The following is an 18,668-nucleotide window of genomic DNA, read 5'->3' on the forward strand; positions in this document are numbered from 1 at the left end:
GCCCCAGCACACGGTAGATGCTTGATGCTAAGCTTCTAAGGGACATATTTTCTCACCTGTAATTGCTGCTGTAGATGGGTGATTTCAGCAATTCTCAACTCTCTGGATTTGTTTGTACTCTCAATTTCTTGCCTTTGGGTCGTCAAACGACATCTGATATCTTGAAGTTTTCCTTCCAGTTGATGCTTTTTATCATTCTTTAACAAATGAAAAATAATATAATTTATTACCATTTATTTGTTCGATGTTAATATATTCCCAAAGCATAATCAAACATCACTCACTAGAGCTTCTAATTCAAATTCCAAAGTCTTTTTCTTTGCTTTCAGTACCACTATGTCCTCTTGTTCTTTGTTTCTCTGATTTAATAGTTCTTGTCTTCGATTTCGTTCCCATTCGAGTTGTCGTTGCCTTTCAAGTTCTCGTTTTGCGGCCTGTGACACACACAAACAGATGGTGAATTTTACAGTTCTTACACTATACTATGTCGCTTAAAAAATATAACATCTAGTAATTCTTTTCTTTCAGGGATGACGTTTTATTAAACATTATAAGAAATTCTATTACAAAATAGCAAAACAACATTTATACAAATACAGTATTCCCTCTATGGGAAAAAGAATATTTCCAAAAACTATCATGTTTACATAAGATGGAAACAGACAGGATCATCTGACCATTAGAATTCAATTGCTTATGCATTCAAGAACACTTGATGCGCTAAATAAAATTGTTCTTCCGCATTTATTGACTCATAAGGAGCAAGGAAAATGTCTTTATTAAAGTCAAACTGAAATCCCCAGAACAGAAAAAAACAAACAAAATTTTCTTCCATCAAATGAGTAATTATCATTTCTTCCATCAAATGAGAAATTACTACAGGATATGTATCCCCTCTTTTCAAAAGTTCATGTTATGCCACTTCGCTTTTATGAAAGACCTACGTAAGTACCTGTTTTAACCAACTGAAAGAAATCCAAAGAGGCTTTTTGCTTTTATGAAAAAAGGTAAAAAACAAAAATAGCATTCAGCATTTGATTTGTGGCAAGCCGTTACACAGGTAGTGGCACCCACAGAAGCGAGAGTGGCCCCGCCAAGCCCCTTCCCTGGGAACTACATTCGGCATCTCAGCATCAAGCCGCCATAGCTTTGAACCGTGTCTTTGAGCGTCTGTGCTTTACTTCCATCTGTTTTGTGCGGCCCTTAGCAAGATGTGTCCTAAGCTAATGTATCAGAAAACCTAAGAGAGCTTGTTAAGGGTGTTACACTTAGCATAAAACTGGACATAAGTAAGCATACTTGGTATGATTTGGTAGGTTATTTTAGGGGTCTGTAAACACTCGAAACCTTTTCCATACGAATTAACGGTGATTGCTTCTTCACACCATTTCACAGGAACACGCTACTTTTGGAGAGTGGGGAAACCTCCATCCCTCTAATCATTCATTTCCATTTTACCACAGAAGGTTCTGTAATTTCTCTGGCGATGTTAGCTCTTCAAAGCTGACTGCGCGCTGCTAGGCAGACTACCTGTCAATGCACTTGACATTCTTTACTATGATTAGTTCTTATGTACCTGTAAGGGCCTGGAGGAGAGATGGAGTACCCATTCACCTCCACGTCTCCAAGGACTATCAAGGCCTGGCACACAGTAAATGCCTATTAAATAATTCTTAATAGTCTAAAATTTCTTCTTTCCTCTGTATTTTTACATTGAAAGAAAGGAAAGTTATCTATCTTTTGGTTGCCCATTCTGGAAATTAAATTCCTGTATCTGTGCATGTCTGCCTGAATAAAAGGCAACAAGTTTCCTAAAGCAATTAGCAGGAGTTGAAACGAAAGTTTTAATTTAAAAAAAAAATTCCCTATCTTTGAAATATATTTCATTCACATAAGAGAATCATGGCATTGCTTTGTGCAGCAATATACTAAAATTGTAAAGACAGACAAGAGACTGGCTTGGCCCCTGTCAAGGCATGGTACCAAATCAATGAACCCTTCCATAGGATGTGGTAAAGATTTCCTAAACATATTTTTTAAAGTGAAAGCCAGACACAAAAAGGCCACATATCGTATGATTCCACGTATACGAAATGTCCAGAATAGGCAAACCTATATATATAGAAAGTTAATCAGTGGTGGTTAAGGGCTGGGGGAAGATGGGAAAGGGGAGTAAGGGCTTAATGGGTAAAGAGTTTCTGGGGTGACAAAAATGTTTTGGAATTACACAGTGGTGGTGATTTCTCAACTTTGTGAATATACTAAAACTACTGAATTGTAAAAAGAAAAAAAAAAGACATAGTACTTGAGTAATTCTACGAGGGGGCGTTCAAGAGCACCTGCTCGTTGCCCGCTGGCCCGTCGTGCTTACCTCCCTCCTCTCGATCTCCTTCCTCCGCTCCTCCTCTCTCTGCCGCTCCAGCTCCCGCTGCTTTTCCAGCTGCTTCTCCAGCTCCAGTTGTCTTCTGCGCTCTTGCTCCTGGCGCTCCCGCTCCTTCCGCTCCTGCTCCGCCCGCTCTAGCTGTGCCAGGCGCTCCTGCTCTTTCCGCTGTTGCTCCAACAGAGCCTGTCTTCGCTTTTCCAGTTCCAGATTGCCGCGTTCGAAGTTCTCACGCTTCTTATCTTCAAATGTTACTTAAAAACAAGGAACCAACAATTATGAAAAGTCGTGGCATTCAACACACCATTTTGGAAGGAAAAACTCAATGGCATATTTGCGATTTGTAGTAGAAACACAAACCAGAACTCCCTAAGCTTCCTTTCTGCCTCTGCCCTTGTTAATAAGCGCTATGAAAATACCCTGCGCCTAACCTCTGCTTACGCTCTCCCCTCCATGATGAATGCCTATCCTAGTGTTCAAAACGCCAAACCCCGTTTCCAGAATAATCTATCTATAGCAATTATGCATCATCACCCAACTCCTTTCTTTCCCTGTTATTCTACCCTTTCCCTTCTCCATGACCTTGATTCAGCAACTGATCCCCGTCTCTTCTGTACCATGAATCTCTCCCTTAGCTTATAACTGCATGGATGTGTTTTCTGTTCTAACAAACAGCAATTTCTGAGAGCAAAGGTAGGAAGGTAAGTATCCTGTGTTTCACACTGAAAAACAAGCTGTCCCCTAATCGTTATGCAGATCGCATTCAGTACAATATTTTCCTAATTCATTATTCTCAGGTCAATCATTGCTTTCTAATCCTTGCTAACACTTTATATCCATTTTACTTTATTATTTTTTTAAATTCCATCCTCCAGGTCCTTTACTATGTTTTCAGCAGTGTCCATTATTCAGTTTTGTGTTTGCCTCACATGCTTCTCCTTGGAACCAACTCCAGACGAGGGGAGCTCTCACTGCCAGCCCGCGTAGCATGCATCCCTATTGTTCCCAATCTATTTCAAGAACTGTCACTTCACACTGTCTTGAGATCTGCAGCTGTGAGTGCCTTTTCTTGGCTTATTCCCACATTCCTGTTCGGCCTTCACTGCCTTAGACAGACTTTCCTCACACACTGCAGTTAGGGATTCGAGATCAAAGATGGCAAATGTGTTTCAGTTTTTTCTTCTTGCTCCTTTAGTAATTTCAGAGCAGGCAGCAGCCTATTCACTAGGCCACCTTAAAACTGAAAGTCCCCTCAGCCTCAGAAAGGAATGAGGTACACATGCTACGATGTGGATGACTCTCAAAAATATTATGCCCAGTGAAAGAAGCCATGCATAAAAGGCCATCCATTGTGTAATATCATTTATATGAAAAATCTAGAATAGGTAAATTCGAAGGGACAGAAAGCAGACGGGTCGTTACCAGGGGCTGAGGAGAAGGGAGACTGGGGAGTGACTGGGTACAGAGTTTTCTTTTGCGGTGATAAAAGTGTTTTAAAACTAGATAGAGGTGGTGGTCGCACAGTACTGTGAATGCACTGAATGCCACTGTTATGGACTAAATGTGGCCCCCCAAATTCATATGTTAAAGCTCTCACCCCCAATGTGATGATATTTGGAGATGGAGCTTTAGCAATCAGGTTTAAAATAAGGTCATCAGGGTGGGGCCCTCATGATGAGATTAGTGGCCTTATAAGATGAGGAAGAGAAGGCTTTCTCTGTCCCCAAGTGAGGATGTAGCAAGAAGGCAGCCAACAGCAAGCCAAGAGCAGAGCCCCCACCAGGAACTGAACTGGATGACGCCCTGCTCTTGGACTTCCTGCCTCCAGAACTGTGAGAAATTTCTGCTGTGTAAGCCACCCAGACTATGGTATTTTATTACGACAGTCCAAGCTGACTAAGACAGCCACTGAACTGCACACTTTAAAATGATCGACTATATGTTATATGAATTTTACCTTGATTAAAAAGGAAATGAAAGTCCCTATGCATGCTTTAAATTCCAATATCTGACCTTATTTCTGATACATAGGAGGCACATAATAAATGGCTGTTAAAAGAATAAACGCACGAACAAAAAGCTCTAATGTCACCGCCTGTTCAAAACTTTAAATGAATGTCTACCACCAAAAGAAAAAGAAAATTCCAAATTCTAAGGATTCCTGTCTTTATTTGCCTCTGAGTCTTTATTCTCATTATTATCAACATGAACAATTCCTCCATCCCACTGGTTATGACCCTATTCATCTTCAAGTCTCAACTCGACTGTGACCTCTTCCGCAGAGAAATAATTTCTTGTCTCTCCCAGTCTCTGCCAACCAGCCATAAGTAAGCTCTGCTGTGCATCTGTAATATTATTTTCAGAAATTTATCACATTTATTATGCACTGCTCTGATGACTGGTTATATGGACATCTTAAATCCTCAATTGTATTATGACCTTCTAGAGGGTACGGCCATGTATTATTAATATTTAGATTCTTCATTGTACTCAACATACTTGCACAAAGAGCATTTTCGATAAGTAGTTTGTCAGTGAATAAAAAAAAGTAATTTAGTTTAAAGAGGAAACTGGGAGAACTAATGTTCTGAGCAGGTCAATTAACCACCAAGCATTTTAATGCAACAAAATGACACTGACAAAGTATTTAACATAAAGAGACTCCATAATAAATTTCACTTGCTTCTTAGTATCACCTATCATCTCATCATTAATAATTCATAGTCTCCTTAGAATATTTTAATAGTATCATAGATTTATCATTGTAAAGGATGATTATTTACAATAGGTTCATATTAAATTTAAAATCACTTTATGTAATTGTTTCCAATTCTCCTGTAACATAAGAAAATAATAGTAGCAATTTGACGTTCTATTTCTGCACTGGTGGTATTCACCAACCACCTTAAAGGGTTGAGTGCTTTATAGATAACATTTATAAGATTTTTGTTTAGTAGTAAATAATCAGATTTCAATTTAAAAGCTAAAACAAAGGTGCATTAGCAGAGTATATAATGTCCTTATTTCTATGCATATATGCAAATCCAAAAGCATATTAAAAGTGTCTCCTTTCTGACTAAGGCCAGTTAGAGGAACATAGTAAGAATGTCAAAAGCTAAATTTATTTTTCTTCCATCTCTGTCTCAGAAATAGAAAATCTCTACTATGATATAACACAAATATAAAGACTGCTTTACCAGGCAATTTCTTTTCTAGCTGTTGTTGTTCATCTTCTAAAGCTGGTTCCTCTGGTAACCTCTGATCTACCGAGGTTGAGCTTATGACAGATACGCCACTGCCAGATCGAACTCTTCTGCAATTGTGGAAAAGAAGAAAAAAGAAACAAAGTCACGTAAAGCTTTCCAGGTAACTGAGCAAACAATTTTATGAAAAAGAATTTCTAAAGATTATGCCATATATCATGGTATAGCGAGAAAAAAAAAGATAAAGATTTGATCCTCACTATTTACAAAGAGTTTTTAAAAAATGCATAGTTGAACGTCATCAGATCCTGATTGCTAATTAAGCATGCTCCAACATTTAGAACCACCACCAAAATTAGGGTAATTCACATAAAATTTCTTGTACGAGCCAAATGTCCCTTACCTAAAGGAAGGTGACATGTATTAGGGAGTAATCATAAAGTGGCTAGTCAAGTATTTTCTGCTGTTCCCATTATCCTTTCATGAAACGTTAAATTCCTCCAAGGGAGGATGAGCAGCTCAGCTAAGTGGGAGTAGCTCTCTTCCCTTTACAAAGTCTCTCCATTTTCTCTCTTAATAAATGCATGAAATGACTACACTTAATAGCCCTTAGGGCAAATCACTTAGTTTACTGATTAGTTTTGCTTTAAACTATTACCCAGCTCTTTTAAACTGATCTACCTATCTTTTTTAAATTGTTTTTTTTTATCAGCTTCCGGTGTTGAGTCTCTCATCCTGATTCTTACAGCTGTGGGACTTTACAAACTGCCCAGCTTCTGGCTTCTTCCTCAGTCAGTTTCTTCCACCTGCTTCTGTTCCACGTATGTGCTGATATAATGGCTCCAATTCTCTTACTTTTATGGAGATTTTTTTTCTACAGTCTTCCCTGACATTTGAGGAATTAGAACAGTAATTCTTATTTTTGTTTCTTCTGCTCTTCTTAGTGCTGGTAAGATCTCATAGTTGTCTTTTAAGTTGAAGTCTTAAGACGTAGTTGTCTGGGAGGGGTGTGTGCGTGGGTGTGCAGTTGCGGGGTACCAGGCACTCCTGAGTCCTTCCAGTGGGACCTTGGTGTACGCTCTCAACACCTCCACTGAGACCGTGCCTCGGACCAGGATAATTTTCTTTAATTACCTTCCTGACTATAATTTCTGCATTACCAACATTTTGTTATCTCTCGAACACGTAGAATTCACAGACAGAATCTCCTTCTTTTATTTTCTTCGTATAGGTTGATACAGTTTCACTTTGCTAAAACTTCTGGTGAGCTTCAATTATACAGATTGGTATAAAAATCACTAATCTTTCGATGTTTCACTTAACTGTTTTACTATCACGGGCATAACTCGTTTTATTGTGCTTTGCTTTATTGAGCTTCACAGATGTTGCATCGTTACAAACGGGAAGCAAGACCCTCCCCCAGCAAAAGATGGCAACTCACTTTATCGCGACACCCGCTTTATTGTGATGGTCTGGAACCGAATCCATAACATCTCTGAGATCTGCCTGTATACTCTAAGTACTTTAAAGAACAGAACAGACCCAAAATTAACACAGAACCTAGATAAGATTTTCTTGAATTCTGGATTATTTCATTTACTTGCCAGGAATAAAAACGACTATGAGATACATAGTCAACAAAGCCAAGTTTGAAATTCACTTACAATTTCTTGTACAAGCTGAATGTTCCTTACCTAAAGGAAGGTGGAATGTATTCTGGAGGCAGGACAGGAGGCAGTGGCTGGCCAGACATAGCTACATCAATTAGGTGCATAGCCAGGATAAATTCTTCTGCTGTGAGTTTTCCATCTTGATCAATGTCAGAAAGATTCCTATTCAACAAAAAGTTCATTGTCATCTAATTTCGTGAAAATGAATGCTTGCTACCATTTATGCATCAGTAATTTAAATGTTCTCTTTTCTTAATCTGACTCTAGGCCCACTGAGTCTATGCTTCAGTTTATAAAAACAGTACCTATTTCATACTACTGTTGCAAAGATAAAATGAGACAATCCACATAGTTAGGATGGTGGTCAGCATTCAACAAATGTTGACGATCACTATAACTATACTCTTCTCAATCTTTGCAAGCCTATTTAAAATGGATCATATTCTATGCTCAGCAAACTATCGGGTCAGATAGTAAACATTCGAGCTTTGCAGGACCTACAAAATCTATCACACTGAATTCTGCTGCTGCAGCTAGAAAGCAGCCATAGACCATATAGAAATGAATGGGCGTGGTTGTTTTTACAATAACAGTTCAGTAACAGTAGCAAGCCAGCTTTGGCTCCGTTGGCCAACCCTTGATCTAGGCCCATGCGGGTGGATCTTTATGCCACAGAGCCAAGGAGTTCTCTGCTCCTTCATCTCAGGATTAAATTGCCACCATTCTTCTTAATCAACTTGCCCTTGTAGCTAATTAAACAGATTTTTCCAGCACATCCAAGAATGTGATTTTACTTAACTTCTGGATACCAAGAGCGGATGCAGGACAACAAAGCTATTTACTAGAATGCTAACAGGACAGATGCTACATGGAAAACTGGCTTTGCTGATGCCATAAATCAAGAAACTCCTCTTCAATCTGAAATTTCCTCAAGTGGCATAAACGTTTTTTGGTTTGTCTGTGTAAGTATAATTTCCACATAGTAACAGTCACCCTTTTTAAAGCACATGTCTGTGAGTTTTGACAAACACATTCAGTTGTGTAACTGCCACAATATCTAAGGCAGTTTCATCACCACCTCAAAGTCCCCTGTGTCTCTGGATAGTCGACTCTTTCTTTGCCCCCAGCCCCTGGTTAGCGCTGATCTCCTTTGTGTCCCTCCAGCTTTGCCTTTACCAGATGCCAGGTTCCCATTTTTAAACAAAACAGAGGCACAAACGAAAACCCTCCCTGCCTTACTTGTCCTTTCCTCCTTCCCATGTCCTACCACTAGCCACTCCCAGGTAAATCCAATTAGAAGGCAGTAGAATTCTCGCTTTTTCTCCCATACTTGGCTAAATAATTGCTGTAAACATTTAATTAAAATATCTTTTAACTGTGCAGAAGGAGAATATAATAACATTCTAGTAGGAGAAGTCTCAAGTATTTTTTTTTTTTCAAAGAAGGCAGGTTATAAATGAGATATTTAAACATTCCAATATATTCCAGTGTCAGGAGATCAACATAATAAACTGCCAATCAACCTCCATAAATGTTAGATCTTAACTTTATATTTCAGAGGGCCCTAAGATACTGGTACATACCCGGACCAGAATAGGTCTGCATATGCCGTAGACCTAAGATGTTTATTAACTGGTCTATTATTACACTACTGCAAAAGGCAGACCCTTGAATCTAAAGCAGATGGAACCAGATGGGCAAAGGTAGCAGCACTAGAGATTGACCACTTATGAAGGAACTGTATCAATGTGCCCTGCGGCAAAATCATGAACTTAGATCGTAAGCAATAGAGACCAGGTTTAGTTCCCAGACAGAATCAATGGATAATGCATAACTGAGAGATAAACACTTCTGAAGAAGCCATTCTGGTTAACATTTAAATGTAAGGGATCTTGTATGATCTAGACGATGCTCACCAACAGCTTTTAAAAATCATTACAAAACAGACAAAGAGACAATGTGCCTCCTGATGGAAGTACACAGTATAATCTCTGATTATCTTGCGAAAAAAGGCGGGAGGGGACATTTGTCAATTTCTGGAGTCATTTTTAATTGTCATAACTGGAGATGGGGGTCACGCTACAGCATCTAGTAGGTAGAGGCCAGAGATGCTACTAAACGACCTTCGATGCGCTGGACGGCTCTCCACAACTAAGAATCATCGGGCCCAAAATGTCAATTGTGCTGAGGTGCAGAAATCTTACTCTATATCTAATTAGTGATTGAAAGGAAATATGGGAATAAATTAACACCACAAGAATGCAATCATCAAAAGCTTGACTATAAGAAACTATAAAACAGTCTCAGGTTTTTTGGAGGGCTGGGGTGGAGGGGAGGAGTTGAGAACAAGACAAGGGGGAGTTAACAGGTTAAAGGAGACTTAAAAGATGTATCAACAAATTTATTGCAAAATACAGATTTATTTCAGTCCTGATTTGGAGAAATCAACCACAAAAACATTATGAGGCAATCTAAGGAATTTGAACACTGATTAACTTAATAAGAATTCTTATTAGAAATTTTAGGTGAACTACTAGCATTATAATCATGTTGGGAAAAAAATCCCTACCCTTTTTGGAGATACGAGCTGAAATAATAGCAGATGAAAATATATACCGACTGAGATTTGGCTTAAAACAATCGGGAAGAAGGAGGAGAACCAAGACTCGCCATGAGTTGAGACTTATTTGAGCTGTGTTATAAGTTCTTGAGAATTCATTATACTAATCTCTCTGCTTTTGCATTTCTCAAAATCAAAAAGGGAAAAAGTAAAACAGATAATCATTACAAGTCTTGAAATATTAAGGATACCCATATATCCTCCCTATAAATAATGGTATTAAAGACTGATGAGGCCCTACCAATTTAAAAAAGAATTTACATTTTATACAAACCAAGGAATTTTTCCGTACCATATTGAAGCCAGCTGAGCCTGTGGTAAACTGGATTGCATAAGAATAGTTCTTGCTTGAGGACCTAAACAGAAACCAGGAAAAAAAGTAAAAAGATGAATCAGCAAATCGTCGCTATCCGGGAATCAGTGTTCTGCACATATGTACTATGCAATCTCATGCAATCACAGTGCTTTAAACAATATTTGCTATTACCCAAGAGGCTTTCTAAAAAGGAAATTAAGCCCCAATGAAGAAACACAAAGCACAGCATGGCACTTGGCATATACTCAATAAATGTTTGTTACATGGATGATTAGCAAAGTATGCGTATGTACAAGATTAGAGTTTCAAAATATAACCTTCCCTTTTGGCCACATAACCATCTCTATTAGTATTAGGCTTTTATTTACAAAGATGGAACTTAGTGTCTCTAAATTCAACATCTTCTGTCTCCACCATGACTGATATCAGACAAATTCAGGGAGAACTCGGAAGAATTTAGCAGGAGGAAGGGGCCTTAGAGAGAATTCTTCTAACTACTTCATTAATGACTTGCTCAAGGCAGCACAAATGGCTAATATCGTGGCTAGGATTAGAATTTCCTAGGTTAGTGATTAAAAAGAATTCTTGGAATTTCAACTCTTTCAAAATCGGCTCTCATTTCTTAAAATACTTATAAATATCTTCATTTTTGGAATGAACTTAGCCTTAGATATCAGACAAAGGCTACAATGGGAGGTTTTGAGTTTTAAACGAGCTGGTACCAGGGAGACAGAGACAAATATGTCCTATTTCAAGCGCTGCTTCTTGAAGTGTAGGGTCATAGGATGACTGATGGACCAAGGAGTGGAAAGCTGTAGCAATTATATTGGGAAGATGCCTGTGTACAAACTTTTGTCTTTAGCTATTTCATTTTTCAAATGGCATCCTCATCAAAAAATGCAAACGTAGATGTGTTTTTACACAGCAAGCAGCAGTGGTTAGGGATCTCCGAGCATCACCGTAAGGTTCCAGCACAAGAAACTCCAGAGAACAGCAGAAAAAACACTGATGACCCAGGAGCCTGTGGACTCTGGTCCTGGTTCATTCTAGAACATGCTGAGTGTGGAGCAGGCAGTTTCTTCACTTGTTGGACCCTAGTTTTCTGCACAGTGTTAGCACAGATAAAGTGCTCAATAAATGATAGTCAATATTACTGGCAATATTTTAACTTTTATTTATATATAAAATACAGGCAGAAAGCACACATGAATATATACCTATGTATTTTTAAAGGGGTACATGTATGTAATTTCCAAACTGGAAGTGGTCAGTAGTACCCAGATCACAAAACGGCACCTCCAAAGCCCCTCTTGAACTCCCTTCCATGATGCTCTCCCACTAAGTGCAGCCTAACTTCTAATGGCATAGTGTATCAGTGCTGAGTCTGGCTTATTTTGCTCGACATTTAACTGCATGTGATTGTAGAACATAATCCTAGAGACTAACTGCTGTGTAGTATACCACAGTTTGGGGCTATTATAAATCATGCACATTCTCAGTTTTAGTGAACATATGCATATTCCTGTTGCGTGTGTGTGCGTGCGTGCATGTGCGCGCAGGGAGCATCTGAGAATAATCATCTTTACAGAATTAATGTGCAAGTCCTAAAGGTTCTATGATATAGTGGAATGAGAAAAGTTCACTGATCATTTTTAGTCTCTAACATTGTATTTAGAATTGGCAACATTAAAGTTGAATCAGCTTTAATTTATACTTGCAATAATTCTCCCCACTGCAGAACTATATTTCATCTACTCCCAATAAAAAATATAACAAATGAAAAGAACTAGCCCTGGACCTGGATATCACAAGATATGGATTCCAGTCTTGACTCATCCCATTCTCTAATGAGACATTAACAAAACCACTTTCAGTAAGAGGAAAGTGTCTTCATCTCTGAAATGAAAGAAATGATCTAGGACAGGGATTGGCAAACCACAGCCCGCAGGCCATATCCAGGCCACCACCTGTTTTTGTACCCAAAGTTTTATTGAAATATATCTATGTCCATTCATTTAAGCTCGATATATGGCAGCTTTTGTACTACGCTGGCAAAGCTGAGTTGTGACAGTGGACGGCTGCAAGCCTAAAATATTTACTATTTTGCTCTTTACAGAAAAAGTTTCTTGACCCCTGCACTAGAAGATCATAATTATCTTTTGCAATTCTAATACTTTGTATGTCCTAAGACAAGGTTGTGAAACATTAAAATAGATCAGCAACAACTAAAGTAGCCTCTTAGCATAGCAAGACAACATAAAATCGGAGCTCTGAGTGCACGGAATTATCCTGTGGAAGCCTACATTCACAAAAAGATACCAGTTTTGGAGTACTGGTTTATAAGGAAAAATTAGGGGGATAAATAGAAATCCAAGTTCATAAACCCTATTCTTGGCATTCATGTTTGGATAAGGAAGCATGAATGGAAAGGACAAAGAGAATTAAATAGTTAATGCTTTATTTCAAACAATGACTAAGACTTTAACTTGTGTGATTAATAAGTGAATAATCAAATAGCATATTCATTGGTTCAGAATGCAAGAAGATAATGAAAGACCTCTTTGAGAAGAGGACTAGCATTAAAAGAATTGCCAGAATTTTATTGGTACTTATATAACCTTGATTAAAGAATGGGCTTACTGTTTTATAAGACTGTCTCTTTTAAGAGTGTGCAATAGCATATACATCAAGTCGTGAAGGAACAGGGGTGCCTAACCAGGTGTATCAGCTAAATCAACCCAGGTAGGTAATCAATCAGTTAAACTGTGTCACTGCTAGATCAGCGTCACGTCCTACAGTGAATAAGCTCATTCCACAAGCTCAAAGGTTCTCACTTTCTTCACTTGGGACCAATCAATAGCGTTCTTATGCCCACAACATACTCTTACAGATGTAACCATGATTTGATGGCATCCAAAGGAAGGATGTGGAGTAAAACACAAGGGTGATCAGAAATTCCTCTGACCACCAACAGACAGTGGTCATTTGCCATGGGCTATAGCACGGATCGGCTAGGCTGCAGGTTAGATGCAATTCTTGGAGTGTTAACTAATTCCACTCCACTCCAAAATGCAAGTGAATGCAAGTGACAAGTATAAGATGACCAAGATTCTCCTCTAAATGATATTAAAGCATTAGTACTCCTACACTAAACTGGTATTTATAAGACTAGGATGTTACAAGACCAAGGTTGAGAACTACTGCATCGGATTAAGAAATTACAATTGTGTGCAAGTTGTAAAAATGCTTTTTAGTTAGTTCCTTTAAAACAAGAACCCACAAAAAACAATATCATGAAGGATGAAAAACAAGAGATTAAAAATGTTAAATTATATATTTCACTTGGACCTCTTTACATTCTAAGACCTTTTCTCAACTATTCCTCTTATCCTCAAGCTGAACTAAGTGCTTTGGGGGTTCAGGATTCATATAATTACTTTCAGAGTTGTGATCATGACAATGGTCTCTGTATTTCATCCATCTCAATAAACCAGCTCTGCTTCCACCGTCTTATTTAGGCTAAAACATACCTTTATAATGAGTCCTCACAAAGGGAAAACAAACTGAATTTCTTAAATTTATTCCTGTTTTTAAAGTTAGTATAATAAACTATTCTATTTGTCATGACCATATAAAAATCTGGTTTGAAAATAAAATGCCCATCTTAAATTCTTGCCAGGACAAAACAGTAATAAGCACACAGATAAACATTAACAAAATCTGCTCTTTCCTGTATATTACAAATTTTACTTTCTGCCTCAGATATTACATGTTTTAAATAGTCAAGTGCCTGGGTCATTATCTTTGGGTTGAAGATGCTGCACTTCAGTCATAAAATACACATCCTACCAAGACAGAATTTCTACATCAGTGTTGCGATCTGAATACTACTTTAATTAACGCACAGCAAACACCAACGACGCTCTGAAGAAATGTTTTCAGACTCACTGGCAATGCAGTTCTAGGTCTGTATGGAGCACTGGTGTCAAACAAACCACGTTAAACAGCACTTAAAACTATATTATTGAATATTCCTTCAGTGTCTATATAAGCTGGACTGGTTTTTCATACTATGTATAAATACGACAGCTACCGCTGTAGCAGAGAGGAAGAGTGCCACACAGAAAATTTGTTTTTACTTAAAATTCACCCCTTAAGACAGAAAGAAACCTAACTATGGGCAGTGAACACACAATGCAATATGTGTGTGACTTACTGTTGAATTGTACACTTGAAACTTATTGGATTTTGTTAACTAATGTCACCATAAAAAAAGAAACTCACCACTTGAGTTAACAACCATATGCTTATAACTGCTGAGAGCTTTTATGGGGATAGGGTTCAAAATTGGATGAGAACCCTTTAAAGTCTCACCTAATCCTGACATTTTTAAACAATAAATTTTTCTTTTGGAAGTAAAAATTATAACTCCAAGTGAAAAAAAAAAAGATAGTAAGAATCAGAAAGTGTTTTGTGTTATAAACCAGCGCTTCTTTACCCCAAATCAATTAACTTTTTCTCTCTTCACGTCATACTTTTTAAAAGGCAGTTACATTTTTCCCTTTTACACTTAATGTTCATATCAGAGGTCTCTATTTTTTTATTAAAATTTTCTTTATTACTCTTTGGTCAATTTTAAGTGTTCAATCCCTTATTTAAAAAGTTTCTAGATAGTATCCTAAAATCTTTTCTAGCCTTCTGATGTAGATGACAGAATGTTTTTTTTAATCCACTGAGATCATATAACTTAACTCTGGCCTCTTAATGAATAAGATCCAAATAGGCAAAGTAAGTGACCTCATCCCATGTTCATGGCACAGCCAGGTTTCCAAAGTCCCCAGCCAGTCACCTTTCACCCTACATCCTGCCTTAAACACTGACTCTGCGTAGGCGGTTTCAAGTTCATCTACAAAGTTGGACTTTAGAACTTGAACCACTTTTTGTTCACGGCAGCATTTCTTTGCTAGTGCTTTGCTTTGCATACGACTGGCATTCAGTGTGCAGGAGGCTACTTGGTCTCTGTTCCATTTACCAAGAAGCAATGGGGCAAAAGCCTGAGGCACTAAAGAATAAAGTAACTATGGCTTTATCAGTAGATGAGAATCCACGATAAGAACCACAATGAAAGCCCTGTTCAGAAAAAGCAGAGAGAGAGAGAGAGACGTTTGGAAAATATCTTTGGCCCGACATCTAGAAACAACTGGCATTTAGAACAAAGATCATACCTCACTAAACTAATTTTTATTTGCAAATACCTGTTAAGTGTCCACTCATAGTTTTGTCATGACTGTTGAATAACTGTCGGTATTTCAGTCTGGACGACTGAGGAACAGCCCATTCTGCCGCTGGAGGGACACTGGAGAAAAGGAGGAAGGAGAGGAAAAAGGGTTAACAGTAATGAACAGCCGACTTAAGTTCTTCAAAAACAATAAACTGAGAACGTCTCTAGAAAACTAGCCTCAACCTTTTATTCACTTTCGAATCACAATTTCTGAGTTTTCTGTAGTAAATATGTCTGTTTTTTAAAGTTATCAACACTTCTTTCAAAACAGACACAAGAAAGTTCATTATCTTTCCAGAACCCAGGGTGTACACAACAGATCAAGTGGCCACTTCAAGTTATATAAACGACTTAATAATTTAAAAGTTCTATAAAAGTACAGAACATTTGGTTGGAACTGAGATGATACAATAACGTCTAGAAGCTTTTCTAGACCTTTGGAACAGTTCTCTTTGGGTTTAAAAAACAATGCTTACAGCAGACGAATAACTGCTTTTAAAAATATTAATTCTTTAAAATGTTTAGCTCTCTATACACCAAAATACAGGATGTATTTCTTAAAGAAAGGAAATTAAGTCATTCTGGGAAGCACAAATTCCCACAAATGGTGAGCTTCCCAGAAAGAAGAGAACATTCCCAGGGTCAGGGCGAGTTGGCGAGCGGCGATGGAGGGAGCTCTGCTTTTTAATTCACACCCAGCGCCGACCTTTCCTTGCCCACATGCAGCAACCCCGGTCTGAGGAAGCGTCTGCCAGAAGGCATCTTGGGTCTAGACCCTCTCGTGATTAGTTCCCCAGAGCAGCTCCCACACAAGCATCACACTGGTACCCATGGCTGTTAAGGCAATTGTCTTAATAGGACAATTAAACGCAATGGCTAAACTGACAGCAGAAATGGCTTTCCACGTCTAGGACAGATTATAACTAATGCCCCACGTGCCATTCGCTTCATTTCAACCGAAATATCTATTAATTACATGTAAAAGCAAAATTTTAACCATAAATTAAACCTCTTAGTCACTGTTTTTATAATGTTATCTATGTATTTATACTTACATGTACTTTGTAAACATAAGAAATGGCTCCCAATCAATTGAAAAATATCTAAATATACCTTTTCAATATTGATAAATTTCTTAATTAAAAACACTTACCAAGATCTATTCTGCTGTGCATACTTCTGCAACAACTCTCTCATTTTAAACTATCAAATATTTTGCTGATTCCAACTCTTGCCTATTTGTCAAGAAGCTAACTATCTTTCTCCTACACCCCAGGAATGTAGGGTGTTACACACAGAAGTTGTCCCAGATTAGGCTTATCGAGTCATAGTTTTCTGCCAAGTTCCTGAGAATTTAAATGGACTGAAAATTCATTAATAGGTAACCAAAAACTTAGATGCCACATGACAAAAATTCGCTAGAAATTTAAATTTTTGAAAAGATGACTACCTAAAAAATCAGTTGTCTTAACAGCATTAATGTTTGCCGATATTGATTATTTATTCATTCTAATGTCACAAATCAATTTTAAGACAGATTGCAAAATCTCTTATGGAGAGTCAGAGAAAACTCAGAACTCCAGCATGGTATTGGAGAAAAAATAAGAAATTTGGAATTTAGTGTTAGATGATCTGAGTTTAAATCTCTGCTCTGCCATTTAGTAAGCCATAAACCATGGAGGAGGAATGGACCTCTCTGGGCTTCTTTCCTCACGCATGATTCTGAGACAGTATTCACTGCACAGGAGGATATGGGGGTTGAACGAGATTGATAAGGTGTCTGGCGACTAGATGCTCAATAAATGTGCTTGAATCTTAAAAGTAAAATCTTAATTAAGTGCAACACAAATCTCTATACCACAATTAACTGAAGTTTTTGGCACAAACTTCCATGGTTCAGAACACTTGCCTTAAAATCAGAAAGAAGTCATTTCTACTCTTAGCCCTAACACTTTAAGAGTTAAAGTTATCTTGAAGTCATTTAATGTCTCTGAGCTTCTTCCTCATCTATAACTTGGAGATAACAAGAATCATTTCATGGGGAAGAAGTGAGAATTAAGTGAGTTAATATACATAAAGCATCTGGCACAGTGCTTTTCAATTTATTAATTTTTTAAATCATTTTTTTTAAATTAATGAACTATTGAATTATATCCAACACGCTTTTCTCTTTAAAGTGGAAAAATTACTTGATTCACTTAAGAAAGATTTCCACTGAAGAGTGAAACAAGAAAAGGTAGAATTGCCTTCATTTACATTCCCTTTTCTTTCCAAAAGTTTTGAGACGGCTTACAAAAAGACTTAATTTTTCATCTTTGTGCAACAGTATGCAAGGGAAAAAATAAGGGTAAAAAAAAATATGAAAGCTAATATGAAACCAAGATTGGCCAAAATTTAAGCAATAAGATCATGTAAGCTTTGCCAAAATTGAGCCACATATTTGGTTAATAACGGCTGTCCACTAATATGAATGACTTATTTCAAAACAATTGATCTTAAAAAAAGTTTTACTAATAATCCACGCAGACTCCATAAGATTATCTGAGATAGAATTTAAAATAAGGCCAACTGTGGCTCTAATCTTCATATACATAAACTTTTAATGATTAACACCAAAATAGTTTTTCTCCTCATAGCTAGAGTTCTATTTCATTAGCTTTAAACATTTACTACTACCTATTTATTATCCTCTTAAAAAAACAAAGCCTTTAGAGGAAATGTCATGTCCTTGATTCTGTCATCTCTGTGACAAATGATAAAACCTAGGAACATTATCCAGAATTAAGAAAACTTTTGACATTCTACAAAATAAAAGATAATAAAGAATATCACTAATTCATTTTCACATTTCTGAGTTAATCAGATAATAGCTTTAACCAAACCGCCCATTTAAAAATAAGCAAACTTACCTAGCCACGTCAAATGATTGTGCCTTCTGTAATTTAGTGTTTAATTGTGACCCTGGACCAGACCTACTAAAAGAAGAACTCTTTGGCAAAGTGGCTGCTGTAAAAATAAATAAACGTTGAATAATTTTAATTCTACAAAGGTAAGAAACTCTTCCCTATTTACAAAAATTAAAATGCATAGTCATCAAGTAGTCTAAAGCAGAAATTACTCCTCCTTCCTTACCATCCTGGACTCAAAATATTTTTCCTTCCTTGCTTCCTGCCCTCTTGCCAAAAACATTTCTACATT

At 37.5% G+C, this 18,668-nt stretch overlaps 1 protein-coding gene across 7 annotated transcripts in view; it reads right to left on the minus strand.

Moving 5' to 3' along the window:
* LOC105295856 (intersectin-1) overlaps positions 1-18,668 on the minus strand; it is a 140,188-nt gene that overhangs the window by 58,078 nt on the left and 63,442 nt on the right. For all 7 annotated transcript variants that reach the window (XM_023533878.1, XM_023533874.1, XM_023533877.1 and 4 more), the window contains 8 exons: positions 18,380-18,476; positions 15,445-15,545; positions 10,166-10,229; positions 7,278-7,415; positions 5,578-5,693; positions 2,372-2,634; positions 285-434; positions 57-197 (listed from right to left, as the gene is read on the minus strand). In XM_023533878.1, coding sequence (XP_023389646.1) covers positions 57-197; positions 285-434; positions 2,372-2,634; positions 5,578-5,693; positions 7,278-7,415; positions 10,166-10,229; positions 15,445-15,545; positions 18,380-18,476 — 1,070 coding nt within the window. The remainder of the gene's footprint in view (positions 1-56; positions 198-284; positions 435-2,371; positions 2,635-5,577; positions 5,694-7,277; positions 7,416-10,165; positions 10,230-15,444; positions 15,546-18,379; positions 18,477-18,668) is intronic.

This window comes from Pteropus vampyrus, unplaced genomic scaffold (genome assembly GCF_000151845.1).
Source record: "Pteropus vampyrus isolate Shadow unplaced genomic scaffold, Pvam_2.0 Scaffold114, whole genome shotgun sequence".
NCBI classification, from domain to species: domain Eukaryota; kingdom Metazoa; phylum Chordata; class Mammalia; order Chiroptera; family Pteropodidae; genus Pteropus; species Pteropus vampyrus.